This window comes from Sapajus apella, unplaced genomic scaffold (genome assembly GCF_009761245.1).
Source record: "Sapajus apella isolate SASKATOON/1434 unplaced genomic scaffold, GSC_monkey_1.0 scaffold12, whole genome shotgun sequence".
Classification (NCBI taxonomy): Eukaryota; Metazoa; Chordata; class Mammalia; order Primates; family Cebidae; genus Sapajus; species Sapajus apella.
The window spans coordinates 888,189-904,943 of NW_022436952.1; the positions used below are offsets into that span (position 1 = coordinate 888,189).

At 51.7% G+C, this 16,755-nt stretch overlaps 1 protein-coding gene across 6 annotated transcripts in view; it reads left to right on the forward strand.

Moving 5' to 3' along the window:
• Nucleotides 1-2,049: 2,049 nt before the first annotated feature.
• ETV4 (ETS variant transcription factor 4) overlaps nt 2,050-16,755 on the forward strand; it is a 19,688-nt gene continuing 4,982 nt past the window's right edge. For 4 of the 6 annotated variants that reach the window (XM_032279497.1, XM_032279501.1, XM_032279499.1 and 1 more), the window contains exons 1-8: nt 2,050-2,140; nt 2,345-2,455; nt 2,644-2,737; nt 3,003-3,050; nt 12,734-12,787; nt 14,936-15,062; nt 15,534-15,695; nt 15,945-16,210. In XM_032279497.1, the coding sequence (XP_032135388.1) occupies nt 2,396-2,455; nt 2,644-2,737; nt 3,003-3,050; nt 12,734-12,787; nt 14,936-15,062; nt 15,534-15,695; nt 15,945-16,210 (811 nt within the window). In that variant the 5' untranslated portion in view covers nt 2,050-2,140; nt 2,345-2,395. The remainder of the gene's footprint in view (nt 2,141-2,344; nt 2,456-2,643; nt 2,738-3,002; nt 3,051-12,733; nt 12,788-14,935; nt 15,063-15,533; nt 15,696-15,944; nt 16,211-16,755) is intronic. The other 2 variants (XM_032279500.1, XM_032279503.1) reach the window with 1 other exon arrangement.

Consider the following 16,755-nt stretch of genomic DNA (forward strand, 5'->3'; position numbering starts at 1 on the left):
AGCCTGACCAACATGGAAAAACTCTGTCTCTACTGAAAAATACAAAATTAGCTGGGCGTAGTGGCTACCCGGGATGCTGAGGCAGGAGAATTGCTTGAACCCGGGAGGGGGAGGTTGCAGTGAGCTGAGATCAAAAGACTAAAACTTCATCTAAAAAAAAAAAAAAAAAGAACATTACGGCAGAGAAGAAAGGGAAGTTTATTTTCATTTGCCCAAGCTGATCTCATGGAATGAGCCCTAAACAACAATTTTGTGTTTTAGCCCCAGTTCTGGCCAGATAGGCACAAAGATGCTTATATGTGTCATTTCCTTCTCTGAAACTCCACCGCCTCATCTGTAAAGTGGTGGGTGTTAAGTTAGATGAATTTGGGAAGCTACTGCTACTGGCCTGGTGTTTCAACATTATTTTGTGTTTATCACAAACAGGCAGGACGCAAAGTCAGGCTGTCCTCAAAGGAGTACATAGGCTGAAGAGACAGAGAATTGTCTCAGAAAAAAGGTCTTTGAGGATTCATGTCCTGTGTGCCCTATGGCCACAGGCCAAATAGCCCAGCTCCCCTCAGATGTCTGTCTTGTTCATAGCTGCTTGCCTGGCACCTAGCACTGTATCTGACACAATAAATGTTTATTGAAAGAAGTGGTGAATGGATGAGATGACAGAAACTTCAACCAGCTTCTGAGCCAAACTGAAAACCATCCTGCCCCCAGATCATCAGAGCCTTTGGGGTTTTTGCTCCTGCTCCTTTTGCTGCTGTCAGTTAAGAGGGAAGATGGCTGAGAGGAAGCTACACTTTCAGAAATCATCTACCCTGAGGCCTCTAGTTTCTGCTGCAATCAATAGAAAGTGGGTCACAAAACAGATCTGCAGAGAACAGGCCTTTGAGGACAAGCCTGGATTCTGTGCCAGTTTACATTTATTGATCACCTACTATGTATCAGCTGTCACATAGCTTAACTCATTTAATCATGGCTTCAGAGGGCTCTACAGGAGAGTGTGAGGTACTAAATCCCTGAAGTGCTGACTAGCTGAGTTACCTCAGGCGAGTTACCATCTCTTTCTGATCTTTCATTTTTAGTATCTGTAAGATACAAACTATCCAATTCGTCGGTTTATGGGAACGAAATGAGCACGTGGAAGCGGAGCGCTTCATAAATGCTAGTTATTATCGTTCCTCTGGGCACACAAGCCCGGTCGCCTCCCCCCTGGGCGCACACAAACATGTACACGCAGATGCAGGGACGTGTGCAGACGCCAGCCGGAGGAGTTCGCGGCGCCTCAGACCCAAGGTCTTGGCGGAGACCGTGGAGAAGCCGCGGGGTCCTCGGCTTCTCTCCTTTTCTCTCGGTTCTGATGAATGAACTCCGGCCGGGAGTTTATTTTTTATGAATGGGAGCTGGCTCAGTGAATGAAGCCGGGAGCCAACCCCTACATTCTGATTGGCCCCCGCGGCTGGGAAACTCCGCCCCCTGGCTAGGCCGGGCGACTCTCCGGATTGGCGGGCGTGCCCAGCCCCGGGGTTCCATTCACAAAAGTCAATGAAACAAAGGGAACCGGGTTGGGGGGAGAGAGAGTCGAGGCCGAGCAAAGGAAATGCACCAATCAGCTGCTCCCCCGGACTCACAACTGTCTGCGGCGCCCGAAAAACAAGTCGGTGCGCTGGGGACCCGAGGCAGGGGCCGCCTTGCTCCGGCCTAGCCCCGCGGCACTCGGTGCTGGCCCCAGGGCATGCTCGGAACCCTTCGCGGCTCCAGCCCAGACGCCCCGGCCTCAGGTGAGGCTGCGGGAGGGAGAGGGAGGGAGAGTGTCTGCGATTCCCCGCCTCGCCTCCCACGCACACCACACTTACTCTCACCGCCCGCCTCCGCAGATTCCAGGCGGGGGTGGGAGGCGCTGGGATTCGGGGTTGGAGGGGGCGCGGGAGTTGTGGGCATGCGATGGTGTGCGCCTCTCCTGCTCCTCCGTGCTCGCACGCGCGCGCACACGCGAGCGCGCACACACACACACGCACACACACACACACGCGCGCGCGCGCACACACACACACACACACACACACACACACACACGTCTTATGTAACCGGGCCCCGATAGAGCAGGGCTCCAGAAAGCAGAAACGGCGAGCCCGGCTCCCAGGAGCAGGTGGGACCTCCTTTGGCCTTTGGCGGGAGGGGAGTGGTGTTGGCGCTCGGCCTGGCAGGCGGAAACCTCCCCATCGCCCCAGTGAGTCGGAGAAGTTTCGCTGTCGGACTCAGAGCCTCGGGACTGCCCCCTCCCGCCACCCCTCCCCGCCCCCATCGCAGCCCTCCCTGGACGGTGTGCGAACGCAGTCCCCTCCCCCCCCAGGTCTCGGCCCCCGCTAGGGGCCCCGGCCTTGCGGCCGGAGGGAGCGGCCGGATGGAGCGGAGGATGAAAGGCGGATACTTGGACCAGCAAGTGCCCTACACCTTCAGCAGCGTGAGCGCCGCGCCGGCCTCCACGCCCGCCCCGCCCCGCACCCAGCCCCTACTCTCACCACAGCCCTCCTCCCCGCCGTCCCAGAGGAGTCCTGGGCTGCCCCGCCCCTGAGCCACCCGGGGACCCCAACCTCGTCCCCCAGACTAGGCGCCTCGGGGTGACTTGGGGGCATTCTCCCCTTCTCTCAGAAATCGCCCGGAAATGGGAGTCTGCGCGAAACGCTGATGGTCCCGCAGGGGAAGCTCATGGACCCGGGCTCCCTGCCTCCCTCCGACTCCGAAGGTAAAGAGCAAAAGACACAAACCGCGACCGTCCTACACACACACACACACACACACACACACACACACACACACACACACACCGGCCGATCCTGGAACCCCCGCTTGTTTCCCCAAAAAACTCGCCCTCCAAGGGAACCTGGTCATTCTTCTTGGTCCCTACTCACAAGGCGGGGCGCGGGGGGCGGTTCACCGGGGCTTGCTAGGGCTCTTTCTTTCTTACTGTCCCCTCCACCTCACCTCCAATTCCACTATTTACCCCTCAGATCTCTTCCAGGATCTAAGTCACTTCCAGGAGACGTGGCTCGCTGAAGGTGAGTAGTTTTGTGACCTTTTCTATTCTGGGGGTCTGGAGAGGGGAACACCCCCTGTAGCCCCTGTTATTCCACCCTACCCCTACACTTCTCCTCTCCCTTCCCTGCCTCCAAGGCCCTCTCTCCCCAGGTTCCTTGCCACTCTACTCACCCCAGCGCCCGGTGTGGACACTTATATTGATATTTATTTTCTCTATCCTGAGCCAGGCTTGTGTAACTAGGCTTGAGGATGAATCAGACCATTGTGTGGGGTATTTGCTTATTTGAATGGAACTTGGCCCCAGGCCCATTTTCCTGGTTGAAATTTTCATTTGCAAAGTTTGTTTTGCAGAAGCCGCCAGGCCAAGGTGCGTGTTGGGGTGTCATTGTGGGGGGGGGGAGGAACAATTAATTTGTCACCTATCCTCCGGAGTTGCCAAAGCATTGATTCTTACCCCGTGAGTTTCTCTTCTTCCCAATCCTAGCACCAAACAATTTACTGTCCAAGCCAAACGCACAACAAAAGTTTAAATAATTCTTTTCGGCAGTCCTTCAGCAAGCAACGAGGGCCCTGGGCTCCCTCCCCAAATAGCCTTGATTGTAATTCTAATAGCAAGTGTACCTCCCTCCTCCATCCCACTTGAATACCTCCGCCCCCAGGCAAATTCCCCTTCCTGTGTGCTGGGGAGTCAGCTGAGAGCTGGCTGGGGTGGGGTCCGTGGCTAGGCCTGATGGGGAAGTGGTGTGTTTGAGAGGTTTCCTGGTTGGATTCATCCGTGCATTTTGGTGGGGCCTGAGGGTGTCGCTGGTGGGGCTGCAGGTGGGAGGGAAAATGGTGGTTTAGACAGCCTCTGAGAGCAAAGGGTTACTAGCCCCATCTTAGGGTTCCTTTATTTTAACGCTATGAAAATGAAGAAACCAAAACACTAAGAACTCCTTTTTGAGGTCTTTTCCTTAGGGTCTCCTCATCCCTCCACCCTGGCATCTTTCTTTGGTAATTTTTTTAAAGCTCAAATCCAACTGCCCTGGAACTCTCCGTAGAAGCTTAGAGTAAAAGGAAAATGACTCCTGACTAGATCCTTGGAGTGAGACTAGGTCTGTCTTGCCCACTACGGTATTCTAAAAAAATAGATGTCGACAGAATGACTATTTAGCATAGAGCAAGCACTCAAGACATTTTGTGGAATTAATGGCTGAATGGCAGTGTGAGTGCTGGAGGGATCTGGGGGTATTGTGTGCGTCTTCCCGACCTTGCAAGTCCTGCATGCCCAGCTCCAATTTACAGGCAGAGCTTTGCCCCATCTCCCCATCCTCCTCCCGAGGTTCCGGAGCTGGGCTAAAGCTGAACGCAGAGGTGTCAGTTTCCATGGGCTCTCAAAGACTTCCTTTCCCAGCGCCTGATTTCTCTCTGGCTCACCGGCTTCATTCCTTGCCTGTCAGCTGAGAGTCCCCACAGTGGGCAGCTCCTGGGGCTGTGAGCTAGGGGTGGGCTGAGGTTGGCATTTTGGCAGCAGCTGGTCCATCTGTGCCCGGGTTTGAGATGGGAGGGGGAGGAAAAAGCTCTCATCTCTCTATCCCTTGGCTGGGGGTCTGGAGAGGGTACGCATGTCTGTCTGTCTGTGTCAGTGTCACTGGGACAGCAAGTGTGTGAGTGTGTGTGTGTGAGAAAAAAAGTGTGTGTGTGTGTGTGTGTGTGTGTGTGTGTGTGTGTGTGTGTTAGTTACAGGCTGCTGCCCTGTACATTTAAATCCAGTGGGTGGGGAGGTGGGGGTGGGGATTGCAAGGAGGAGGGGGGGTGGGCGCTGGGATCTCCTTGGTTCCCTCTCCTTCCTTCTGAGGGAGCAGCTCAGGTTCCCAGCTGGCGATGGATGGCCAGGCCTGAGGGGGGGATGCTGAGGCCGATCGCTCCTTCTCACTTTCTCTGCGGAGACAGATGCAGCTGCCGGGGCCCTGTCCCCCTGCGCCATCCCAGCACCACCCCAGCCTCCTCTCCTGCCTCTTCCCACCAGGTCAGTGACCCCGGCAACCCATGGGGAGCTTTGGGGTGGCAGGGAGGGACTAGCTCCTTTGGAAACTTGCCAGTGGTGGGACGCATTAGGAGGAATGGGGGACCAGAGCCCAAACTCCCTCTCTCAGCTTGGTTTCTTCCAAAGCCCCAATTTGCAGAGAAGCAGCAAGGGGGTCTAGTGTGGGGGGGCTGCAAAGACTTAGCATTTGGAGGATGTACAGGTTGGAGCTGGGCAGGTATAGGGAGATTCCGATGTGGTTGCCAGTTCGCTGTCCTGTGTCCGGGCGTTGAAGGGTGAGTGTAAGTAGGGTTTTATGGAGGCAGCTCACTTTATTTGGGGTTGAGTTTTTGTAGACAGAGGGGAATGATGTGAGGCTAGGAGGGCGTGTCTGATTTGGGGGTGCCTGGGATCTGTTGAGATGTTGGGGAAAGAATCAGGCTGCTACAGTGAGACCCAGGCTCAGGCAGGCTGAGCCCAAAATGTATCTGGCTATGATAAAAGCTGTCCTGGTTGCTGGTGAAGGTTCCTTTCCAGGCTTGTCAGGAGCCCTGAAACCTTGGGGACAATGACTTCGTTGTCTATTTGGTAGTAAGGCCATTGACTCTAGGCCATGACTTCTTTGTGTGAGGCTGGGGTCTGTGGGTTGCCAGAGCCCTGGGGATGGGTTGCAGGGACTCTTGATCTCCCTGATACTGCGTGTAAAATTGCTGGAAGTGCACCATACACAAAGGTGTATGGATTTTTTTAGGAAGAGAATGACCCGTAGCTTTTATCAGATTCTCAAAGGGATCAATCTGCGCTCCCTTTTTCACTGGAATCACTACTCCCCAACCCTCTTCCAAGGGCTCCAATCCCCTTTCCCTTTGGCTTTCCCAATCATATTTGTAGCTCCAAAAAAAGATCCCATGTGCGGAGGTGTGCATAGAGGGCGTGCATGGAGGGCACATTTCACCCTGTGCTGTCGCGCTGCCACAAGAGTGAAGTGAAAGGAATTAGGGTGTGTGCATCCCTGAATGCGTGTCCATGTGTGTGTACACTGGTGCTTCAGCATGTCTGTGGGGAGAGAAATCCCCTCCCGAGTCTTTACCAGCTACAATGCCTCCTTCTCCCTCTTTCTGTCTCTTCCCCTTCCAGAAGACTCCTGGGGACAAATATGTCCCCTCCACAACTAGACAACTGGTTCCTTCCAGTACAGAGGCTGCCAGGGTGGGGGCAGGGTAAGGGACAGCAGTGACACAATGGAGCAGAAGCTCTGGAGAATGCGTCTATCCCCTTCACACTACAACTGGACCCTGGGCAGAGGGTGACGGGGTATATGTGGTGTGGGTGGCTAACATATGGTAGGCTTCAGTTTGTCTCTGTGTTAACCTCCCAGTTCTTCCAGAATCCAGCTTGGGAGGCCCCAGAACCCCTCCTCTTTTTTTAACCGACCCCCATTTTGACAGGAGAGTCCCTAAAATTCTCTCTCTCTAGGCATTCTGCTGTCTTGGCACTTTTCCCACCCCCTCCGTAGTCATCTGCCTCATCCTCAGACAGATAAACTCCATCTTAGTGCCAGGATGGAGCTGGGGACAGACTCTGGCACACTGTGTCATGGCAGCCAAAACTCAGCCAAGTTAACAAATAAATAGAGTGGTGTACACTCAAGACCAAACATGGTAATTAAAAATTCTCCTGCTCTCCAGGAACGCGAGGCTCGCTGTTCCTATTTCTATCCTGTTGACAGTCTCTGGATGACTGAGGGCCCTGGCCTACCCCCTTTGGGAGAAGGCCAGTGTTTGGGGGAGGAGCCGAGCAAGGACAGATTTCTCCTGGCTCTGGGAAGAGGATGGCGCCACCTCTTTTGAGGTGTGGTCTGTGTGCTTGAGGAGGCCTCCTCCTGGACTGCTGGGCTGCGGGGGTCTCTGGTTAAACTGTCAGGCACGAGGCAGGAAGAAAGGCAGGATGACGCCAAGGGCTCTCTGCTCTCCAGCGCCAGTGACGCCAGAAGGAGATACCCCCAGCCCATTACCTCAATGGAAAGTGGCAGTTAATGAAGCCCGGGGGGCCCCCCCGGAGTGCGTCAGCCACCCCTGAGTTCTGCACCACCCTTTCCCTTGGGACCTTTCTTGCCTAGTAGGAAGGAGGGAAATGTTGGTCACTCTGCTCCAGTCGCCCTCACTTCCTGCCGCCTTGGGGGATGTTGCCTCTGAGTGGACCAGAGGGCACAGCGGGAATGAGCCTGGGCTTTGCATCCCTGGGCAGGTGGACAGATTTGGCCTCCTACCCTCTGTCCAAATGTGCCTATTTTTAAGGTTGTGGTGGCTGAAGTGGGAGGATTACTTGAGCCCAGAACCTCGAGGCTACAGTGAGCTGTGATTGTGCCACTGCACTCCAGCCTGAGTGACAGAAGAGACTTTCTCATAATAGACAGATTTTTTTTTTTTTTTGAGACAGAGTCTGGCTCTGTCGCCCAGGCTTGAGTGCAATGGCACGATCTAGGCTCACTGAAACCTCTGCCTCCTGGGTTCAAGCAATTTTCCTGCCTCAGCCTCCTGAGTAGCTGGGATTACAGGTGCCTGCCACCATGCCTGGCTAATTTTTGTATTTTTTTTTTTTTTAATAGAGATGGGTTTTCACCATGTTGGTCAGGCTGGTCTTGAACTCCTGACCTCAGGTGATCCACATGAGTCGGCCTTCCCAAAGTGCTTTGATTACAGGTTTGAGCCACTGTGCCCTACCAATAAATAGATTTTAAAATGCAGATGGCTGGGTCCCACCTCAGTCCTATGGAATGGGACTCTCCCAGGAAAGGATTGGGAATCATGTTTTTATTTATTTTATTTATTTGTTTATTTATTTATTTTGAGATGGAGTTTCGCTCTTGTTGCCCAGGCTGGAAGTGCAATGGCGTGATCTCAGCTCACTGAAACCTCCGCCCCCTGGGTTCAAGTGATTCTCCTACCTCAGCCTCCCTAGTAGCTGGGATTACAAGCATGTGCCACCACGCCCAGCTAATTTTTTGTATTTTTAAGTAGAGACGGGGTTTCATCATGTTGGCCAGGATGGTCTCCATCTCCTGACCTTGTGATCTACCCACCTCGGCCTCCTAAAGTGCTGGGATTACAGGCATGAGACACCGTGCCCAGCCCTATTATTATTTTTTGAGACAGGGTCTCACTCTGTTGCCCAGGCTGGAGTGCAGTGGCGTGATCTCGGCTCATTGCAACCTCTGCCTCCCAGGTTCAAGTGATTCTCCTACCTCAGCCTCCCAAGTAGCTGGGATTACAGGCATGTGCCACCTTGCCTGGCTAATTTTTATATTTTTAGTGGAGATGCAGTTTTGGCATGTTGGCCAGGAACTCCAGACCTCAGATGATCTGCCTGCCTTGGCTTCCCAAAATGTTGTGATTACAGGCTTGAGCCACCATGCCCTGCCAGAATCGTGTTTTTAACTATGCTCTGGTGACTCCTGAATCAGGCCAGTTTGGGAATGGCTGACTTTTTGCCATGTTTGTGTTCCTGAAAAGATGTATGCCACCTGTGTGTTTCTGTTTGTTCTTGCCACTGGATTTCAGGTCTCATTGATTTCTTTGGGCACTTTAGACCAAAGTATTATTATGTTGACTTGTCCTCACTTCTCCTCTAGCTGCTGGTGGCTCCCAATTCTTAAACTCCCTCTCCCTAATCCTTCTGTCAAGAAATCAACTATCTATTAATACAAGCCTATGTTTATAAGCACTTGACATCTCTAATATTTAAAGCAAGTTGTTGAAGAATATCCTTGCCAAGCAACGTATCACAACCTAAAGTATCCCCTGTGAGATGTGCTTTCCTAGAGAGGATCTGCCCCTCTCTAGTGTTGCCTTGTGTGTGGAGAGGGGGAGCCTCCAGGGAAGGGCTAGGATGGTCAGGATCTCTTCAGTGCATGTCCCCAGGCCCACAGTGCTGACTCCTCCCAGCCTGAGGACAAACGGTTATTGCCTGTTTATTCACACAGTCAAGAAATAATGCAGCGAGTGTCTCTCTAACGTGCTGTCTACTCTGACCTGTGCTGGGTGTTGGGGAATCAGATGACAAGAGATAAATCTCTTGCCCTCATAGAGCTTAACTTCCTGGTGGAGGAGATAGATGATAGATAGATAGATAGATAGATAGATAGATAATAAACGGGTAAACATAAATTAATAAGTTCAGGTGGCAGCATGTGCCAGGTAGAAAACAAAACAGAGGCTCAATAGAGAGCCAGGAGGAACCACCCTGGTTTAGAGGTGGTCAGAGAAGGCCTCTGCAGAGATGTCAAAGTGAGCTGAGACTCTGATGGCCAGGAAAAATAGAGGAAGGCAGGAAAGTATCTGAGGAAGAAGGAACAAGCTCAGCAGGTTTGAAGCTGGAAAGGAGACCAGAGTGCTGCAGACCCAGGCAGGGAGAGGCGGGTCAGAGGTGGGCAAGACCAAGTCATGCAGAGCCTTGGAGGCCAAGGGCAAGCATTTGGATTCCATGCTTGAAATAAGAGAGAAGTGATTCCGTTTTTGTTGTAAAAAGGTCACCTTGGCAGCTAGGTGGAGAGCAAGGGACTACAGGAGGTAAGAGTAGGGTATTCTAATAAGAGGCTGTGGCTGAAATCCAAGTAAGAAACGATGGAACCTTAGCCTAGAGGGAAGCAGAAGGGATGGGATGTGTATTTGTGTAGGCCGGGCCTGTGGAGGTTTTCTCTAGCCATCCTACCCCCCTCACCAGCCATTCTGACCTCTCTGGGCATTTTATCAGTTTCCCCATTGTCCAATCTGAGAGCAGTCTCCAGGGAAGGAGAGTCCAGCCTCATCAGGCTACAGGTTCCACCGCATCACCTAGACCCACTCTCTGGAATGTCAGGAAGTTCTTGATGTCTACACTTCCTGATGTGATCCCTTTATTTTTGAGAGACGGGCAAAAGTGGGCAAAGACTGGGATCAAGGGAGACACTTAGCTGTATAGCCACCTGGGAAGCTCCCCTCTGGGGAGGCCAGGATAAGAACTAGAAATCAGAGTTTGCTGTCCCGGTTAGAAGCCTTGGATGAGCTGCTGCTGTATTTCAGTTTTCCTGCCTATTCCCAAACCTAGCTCCACCCATTCTGGCATCCTGGGAGAGCTCCTCAGACCTCCAACCTTGGGAATCCCTCCCCTCAGCTGCATATTAAAGGGATGAGGCACCTAGGTGCTCAGCCAGTGTCCTTTGCCTTCTGCAGTGGTCCCAGTCGCCAGCCTCCTGCTCCCCCACTGTCATCCTCCTTTTCTATTTTGTTTTATTTTATTATTTTTGAGATGGAGTCTTGCTCTGTCACCCAGGCTGGAGTGCAGTGGCATGGTATCGGCTCACTGCAACCTCCGCCTCCTGGGTTCAAGCAATTCTCCTGCCTCAGCCTCTTGAGTAGCTGGGATTACAGGCATATGCCACTACACCCAGCTAATTTTTGCATTTTTAGTAAAGACAGGGTTTCACCATGTTGGTCAGGCTGGTCTCGAACTCCTGACCTCAGGTGATCCACCCACCTCGGCCTGCCAAAGTGCTGGGATTACAGGCATGAGCCACCTCACCAGGCCCTATTTTTATTTTTGACACAAGGTCTTGCTATGTTGTCGAGGCTGAACTTGAACTCCTCGGCTCAAGTAGTCCTCCCACCTCAGCCTCCCAAGTAGCTGATCTACCACATCCCTCAAACTTTTCCCCTCTGTCAAACCTCCTTCTTGCCTCCATTCCATCTCCTTTCCCTGGCTCAGGAATTTTTTTTTTTTTTTTTTTTTTTTTTGAGATAGGGAGAGCAAGCTCTGTTGCCCAGTCTGGAGTGCAGTGGCATAATCTTGGCTCGCTGCAATTTCTGCCTCCTAAAAGGGCTCAAGTAATCCTCCCACCTCAGCCTCCTGAAGAGCTGGGACTACAGGCACATGCTGTCATACCCAGCTGTTTCAATTTTTTTGTAGAGACAAGGACTCACTGCACTGCCCAGGCTGGTCTCAAACTGCTGGGCTCAAGCAATCTCCCCACTTTGGCCTCCCAAAATGCTGGGAATACAGAAGTGAGCCACTATACCCAGCCTCAGGACTCTTGTAAATCTCAAAATCACCTGGAAGGGTGTTTAAAATGAAGATTCCTGGGTCCAGCCCAGACTCAGAACCTCCCCCATGTGACTGTAACTTAGATATTTACTTTTTATTTTATTTATTGTTTGTTTTTTTAAGAGGGAGTCTCACTCTGTCACTAGGCTGGAGTGCAGCGGCGTGATCTTGGCTCACTGCAATCCCTGCCTCCCAGGTTCGAGTGATTCTTCTGCCTCAGCCTCCCGAGTAGATGGGATTACAGGCACATGCCACCATGCTTGGCTAATTTTTGTATTTTTAGTAGAGACAGGGTTTCCCCTGATGTTGGCCAGGCTGGTCTCAAACTCCTGACCTCGTGATCTGCCCACCTTGGCCTCCCAAAGTGCTGGGATTACAGGCATGAGCCACTGTGCCTGGACTTTATTTTTAATTATTTTTAGACACAGTCTTACTTTGTTGGAGTGGCAGTGACATAATCTCGGCTCACTGCAACCTCCACCTCCCAGGTTCAAGTGATTCTCCTGCCTCAGCCTCCCGAGTAGCTGGGATTACAGGCGCCCACCACCACGCCTGGCTAATTTTTTTTTTTTTTTTTTGAATTTTTGTATTTTTTAGTAGAGACGGGGAGGGAGTTACACCTTGTTGGCCAGGCTGGTCTTGAACTTCTGTCCTCAAGTGATCCTCCTGCCTCAGCCTCCCAAAGTGCTGGGATTACAGGTGTGAGCCACTGCACCCAGCCACCCCCCATGTGATTTTATTTATTTTATTTAATTTTTCTTTTGAGAAAGAGTTTCACTCCCGTTGCCCAGGCTGGAGTGCATTGGCGCCATCTCAGCTCATTGCAACTTCCACCTCCTGAGTTCAAGTGATTCTCCTGTCTCAGCCTCCTGAGTAGCTGGGATTATATATGCCTGCCACCACGCCCAGCTAATTTTTGTATTTTCAGCAGAGGCAGGGTTTCGCCAGTTTGGCCAGGCTGGTCTCTAACTCTGGACCTCAGGTGATCCACCTGCTTCGGCCTCCCAAAGTGCTGGGATTATAGGCGTGAGCCACAGCACTCGCCCACCTCCTATGTGATTTTAAATCCACAGGATCCCACTGTCTGCCCATCCCAGATATGACTGCTGTGAGCTTTGAGGGAGTTTTGTAAATTTTGACAGGCAAGGCTGTTCCACTTTAGAAAAATGGAGTAAAGACAAAGCATCTAGAAAAAGAAAGACTGGAATCTGCTTCTACAGGTTCTGGGAACAGTCTTCCCTCCTGAGTCTTAGTGGAGCCCAGAGCTAGAGTGCACTAGGACCTAGGATGTCGCTACCTTTAATTTTAAGCAAACTTGTCCAACCTGTGGGCCTGCAGGCCACATGCACCCCAGGCCCAACACTAATTCCTCATAAACTTTCTTAAAACATTATAAGATTTGTTTGTGATTTTTTTTTTTAAGTTCATCAGATATCGTTAGTGTTAGTGTATTTGTGTATTTTATGTGTGGCCCAAGACAATTCTTAAAATGTGGCCACCCCGGTCTAAAGGCTGTTGGTTCTTTCTTGACTGTTGCTAATCTGCAGAGCTGCAATAATGGAGCCTCCCAGGAGCCCACCAGGGCCCCACCCCAAACTCACCTCTGATCTCTCTCTGCAGCTCAGGTACCAGACAGTGATGAGCAGTTTGTTCCTGATTTCCATTCAGAAAACCGTGAGTAGAGGTCCCTGGGGAGAGAGTGCAAGGAGTTGGGGGTGGCAGGAAGTGAGTCATAGGATAGAGAATCACAGATCAGCTGTTCTCTCCTGAAAACAGTGGGGGTGAAGGTCAGGGCTCCCCATTCTTGGGTTTGATCTCAAAGACCAAGGTAGTAACTGGAATGAAAACCTTGGCTGAAATCCGGGGCTGCTGTGTTATTGCTGTGTGACCCTCCAGCAGACACTATCTGTTTGGTCCTCCACTGCCTTAGATCTGAAGTGAGGGGCCTGGGCCAGTTCAGCAGAGTCCAGTTCTAGTGTTCTAAGTCGCTTTCATGTAACTGGGGACGATTTTGCTCCCCAGGAGACATTTGGTCATATCTATAGACATTTTTGGTTGTCACAATCGAGGGTGGGGTGCTATTGGCGTCTAGTGAGTAGAGTCAGGGATACTGCCGAAAGCACTGTATGAAGCTCAGGACAGCTCCCCACAATATGTTCATAAAACACTATCTGGCCCACCTGTCAATAGTGCCACTGTTGAGAAACCCTGCTTTAGGCCGGGCACAGTGGCTCACACCTGTAATCCCAGCACTTTGGGACGCCAAGGCAGGTAGACCACAAGGTCAGGAGTTTGAGACCAGCCTGACCAACATGGCAAAACTCCATCTCTACTAAAAATACAAAAATTAGCTGGGCATGGTGGCGTGCGCCTGTAATCCCAGCTACTCAGGAGGCTGAGGCAGGAGAATTGCTTGAACCTGGGAGGCGGAGGTTGCCATGAGCCGAGACTGCGCTACTGCACTCCAGCCTGGGCAGCAGAGAGACACCCCATCTCAAAACAAACGAAAAAAAAAGAAAGCCCACTTTAATGTCAGATACTTTGCTGTCAATTGTCTACACCAGTGAAACAGAACAGGGCACAAAAAATCTAAAACAGCAGAGAATAGTTGATTACAAACAGGGCATTTGACTGGACTGCAGTTAAAACTGAATCTTATTGACACTGGCGTGGAACCAATTCTTTGCTGCTCAGCCTCGTGGCTAGAGTTTGGGAACCCAGCAGGGGCCACAGGAAAGGCCAATATTCTTCACAGATAATGTTATTCAGCTGACATTCAAGTGGGCCAATATCCAGCCTCAACCAGAAAAGGAAGATTCTTTATATCCTCAAATAAGAAAACATGTTGCACCCCTGGAATTTTCCAGGACACTCAGGAAAACTACAGGCCCTAGGTTGGAGGTGCTCACTCCTATGAAAGTGTTTTCTGGGGCCTGGGGTTGCATTAATTTTTTTTTTTTTTTAAACAGAGTCTTGCTCTGTCGCCCAGGGTGGAGTGCAGTGGTGTGATCTTGGCTCACTGCAATCTCTGCCTCTTGGCAGAGATTCCCTTGAGGCAAGCAATTCCCTTTTCTCAGCCTCCTGAGTAGCTGGGACTACAGGTGCCCACCACCATGCCCGGCTAATTTTTCTTTTTTATTTTCAGACAGTTTGACTCTTGTTGCCTAGGCTGGAATGCAATGGCACGAACTCGGTCTACCGCAACCTCCGCCTCCCGGGTTCAGGTGATTCTCCTGCCTCAGCCTCTTGAGTAGCTGGGATTACAGGCACATGCCACCATGCCCAGCATTTTGTTTTTTTAGTAGAGACGGGGTCTCTCCATGTTGGTCAGGCTGGTCTCAAACTCCTGACCTCAGGTGATCTGCCCGCCTTGGTTTCCCAAAGTGCTGGGATTACAGGCGTGAGCCACCAAGCCCAGTTAATTTTTTTAATTTTTTATTTTTAGTAGAGACAGGGTTGCACCATGTTGGCCAGGCCAGTCTTGAACTCCCGACCTCAAGTGATCCACCTGCCTTGGCCTCCCAAAGTGCTGGGATTGCAGGTGTAAGCACTGCGCCCAGCCTAAATGTTGAACTTTAGAGGATTTATTTATTTAATAATCAGACACTAGTCTGATATATAAACTAGATATAATGTAAATAGCCAAAATATTCTTAAATGTCTCACCTTGGATCAGGGAAAACTGATACCCAGAGAGGGAAGGAAGCTGTTGCAGTCACCCAGCTGATCCTCAAAGCACAGAAGGTGTCAGACGCCCTGCCTGTCTCTTGTGTGACAGGCTCTGGCCTTGCTCTGCCCCCTCTACCCCCTCCACCCCCGCAGTAGCTTTCCACAGCCCCACCACCAGGATCAAGAAGGAGCCCCAGAGTCCCCGAACAGACCCGGCCCTGTCCTGCAGCAGGAAGCCGCCACTCCCCTACCACCATGGCGAGCAGTGCCTTTACTCCAGGTGAGCCCCAGCCAGACCCGGTAAAGGGTAGGGGAAGGGTGTCCGGAGAAGGGAGGCAGGGGCGGAGGCAGCAGCTGATTTTTTAGACAAAGGATTTTCCAGCTCCTATAAGGAAGCAATACAACTAAAGATTTCCTCTAAATATTCAGATGGAAAATACAGCAGGGGGCCTCAGGAATACAAACGGAAGCCAGAGCAGAGTCTGTTTCCACCAGCAGGCCCACTGTCCCCCTAAACCACTGCTCTGAGCAACGAATCCCAGGTGTTCGACCAGCCTGGGCAACAGAGGGAGACCGTCCCTGAAAAAAGAAAAGAATTCGCTAGGGCTGACTGTGGCTTCTGCGGTTCCCTTCTCAGCCCCCTCTATCCTTCTGCCATAATCCCGGTGACCTCACTTTCCTAGGAATGAAGGGTTCAAAGATGCTTGCCAGCTTCTCTGCTCCCTCACCCCTCTCTCCTTCTCAACTCCAGTGCCTATGACCCCCCCAGACAAACTGCCATCAAGTCCCCTGCCCCTGGTGCCCCTGGACAGTCGCCCCTGCAGCCCTTTCCCCGGGCAGAGCAACGGAATTTCCTGAGATCCTCTGGCACCTCCCAGCCCCACCCTGGCCATGGGTACCTTGGGGAACATAGGTAAGGAGACAGGGAACCCCCACTGCTTGTGGGCCCAGGTGTCAGTTTTTCTTCAGTTCCTGAGTGTTCTCCATAAAGACTTGAGTTGCGGGGCGGTGGGGGTGGGGGGCGGCAGAGTAGAGAGGGAGAGATGCTGACAATCCAACCCCCTAGACCCCATTCCGGAGCCTACTCTGTAAGCCTGGGAGTAACAGGCTTGAGGAGGGATTAAAGTTCTATTCTCCTCCTTCTCCATCCAACCACATCCAGCTCCGTCTTCCAGCAGCCCCTGGACATTTGCCACAACTTCACATCTCAGGGAGGAGGCCGGGAACCCCTCCCAGCCCCCTACCAACACCAGCTGTCGGAGCCTTGCCCACCCTATCCCCAGCAGAGCTTCAAGCAAGAATACCATGACCCCCTGTATGAACAGGCGGGCCAGCCGACCATGGACCAGGGTGGGGTCAATGGGCACAGGTACCCAGGGGCGGGGGTGGTGATCAAACAGGAGCAGACGGACTTCGCCTACGACTCAGGTAAGAGACTGGGGTGCGGCAGGGTGGCATGTGATCAAGTGAAGAGTTCGGTTAAGCCCAGAATGTCTCCCGAGCTTTTTACATCCCTGTTTACCATTTCGTACATCCAACCCACCCACCCCCCTTTTTTTTTCATAATTTCAAAAGAATTATCATTTTTCTTTCTTTTCTTCTTTTTTCTTTCTTTTTTTTTTTTGAGACGTAAGTCTCATTCTGGGGCTTAGGCTGGGATGCAGTGGTGCCATCTTTGCTCACCGCAACCTCTGCCTCCCAGGTTCAAGCACTTCTTGTGCCTCTGCCTCATGAGTAGCTGGGATTACAGGCATCAGCAACCACGCCCAGCTAATTTTTGTGTTTTTAATAGAGACAAGGTTTCACCATATTGGCCTGTCTGGTCTGGAACTCCTGACCTCATGTGATTTGCCTGCCTCTGCCTTCCAAAGTGCTGAGATTACAGGCATGAGCCACCTCACCCAGCCAAATTGCTACTTTTCTTTCTTTCTTTTTTTTTTTTTTTTTTTTTTTTTTTTTTTTTTTTTTTTTTT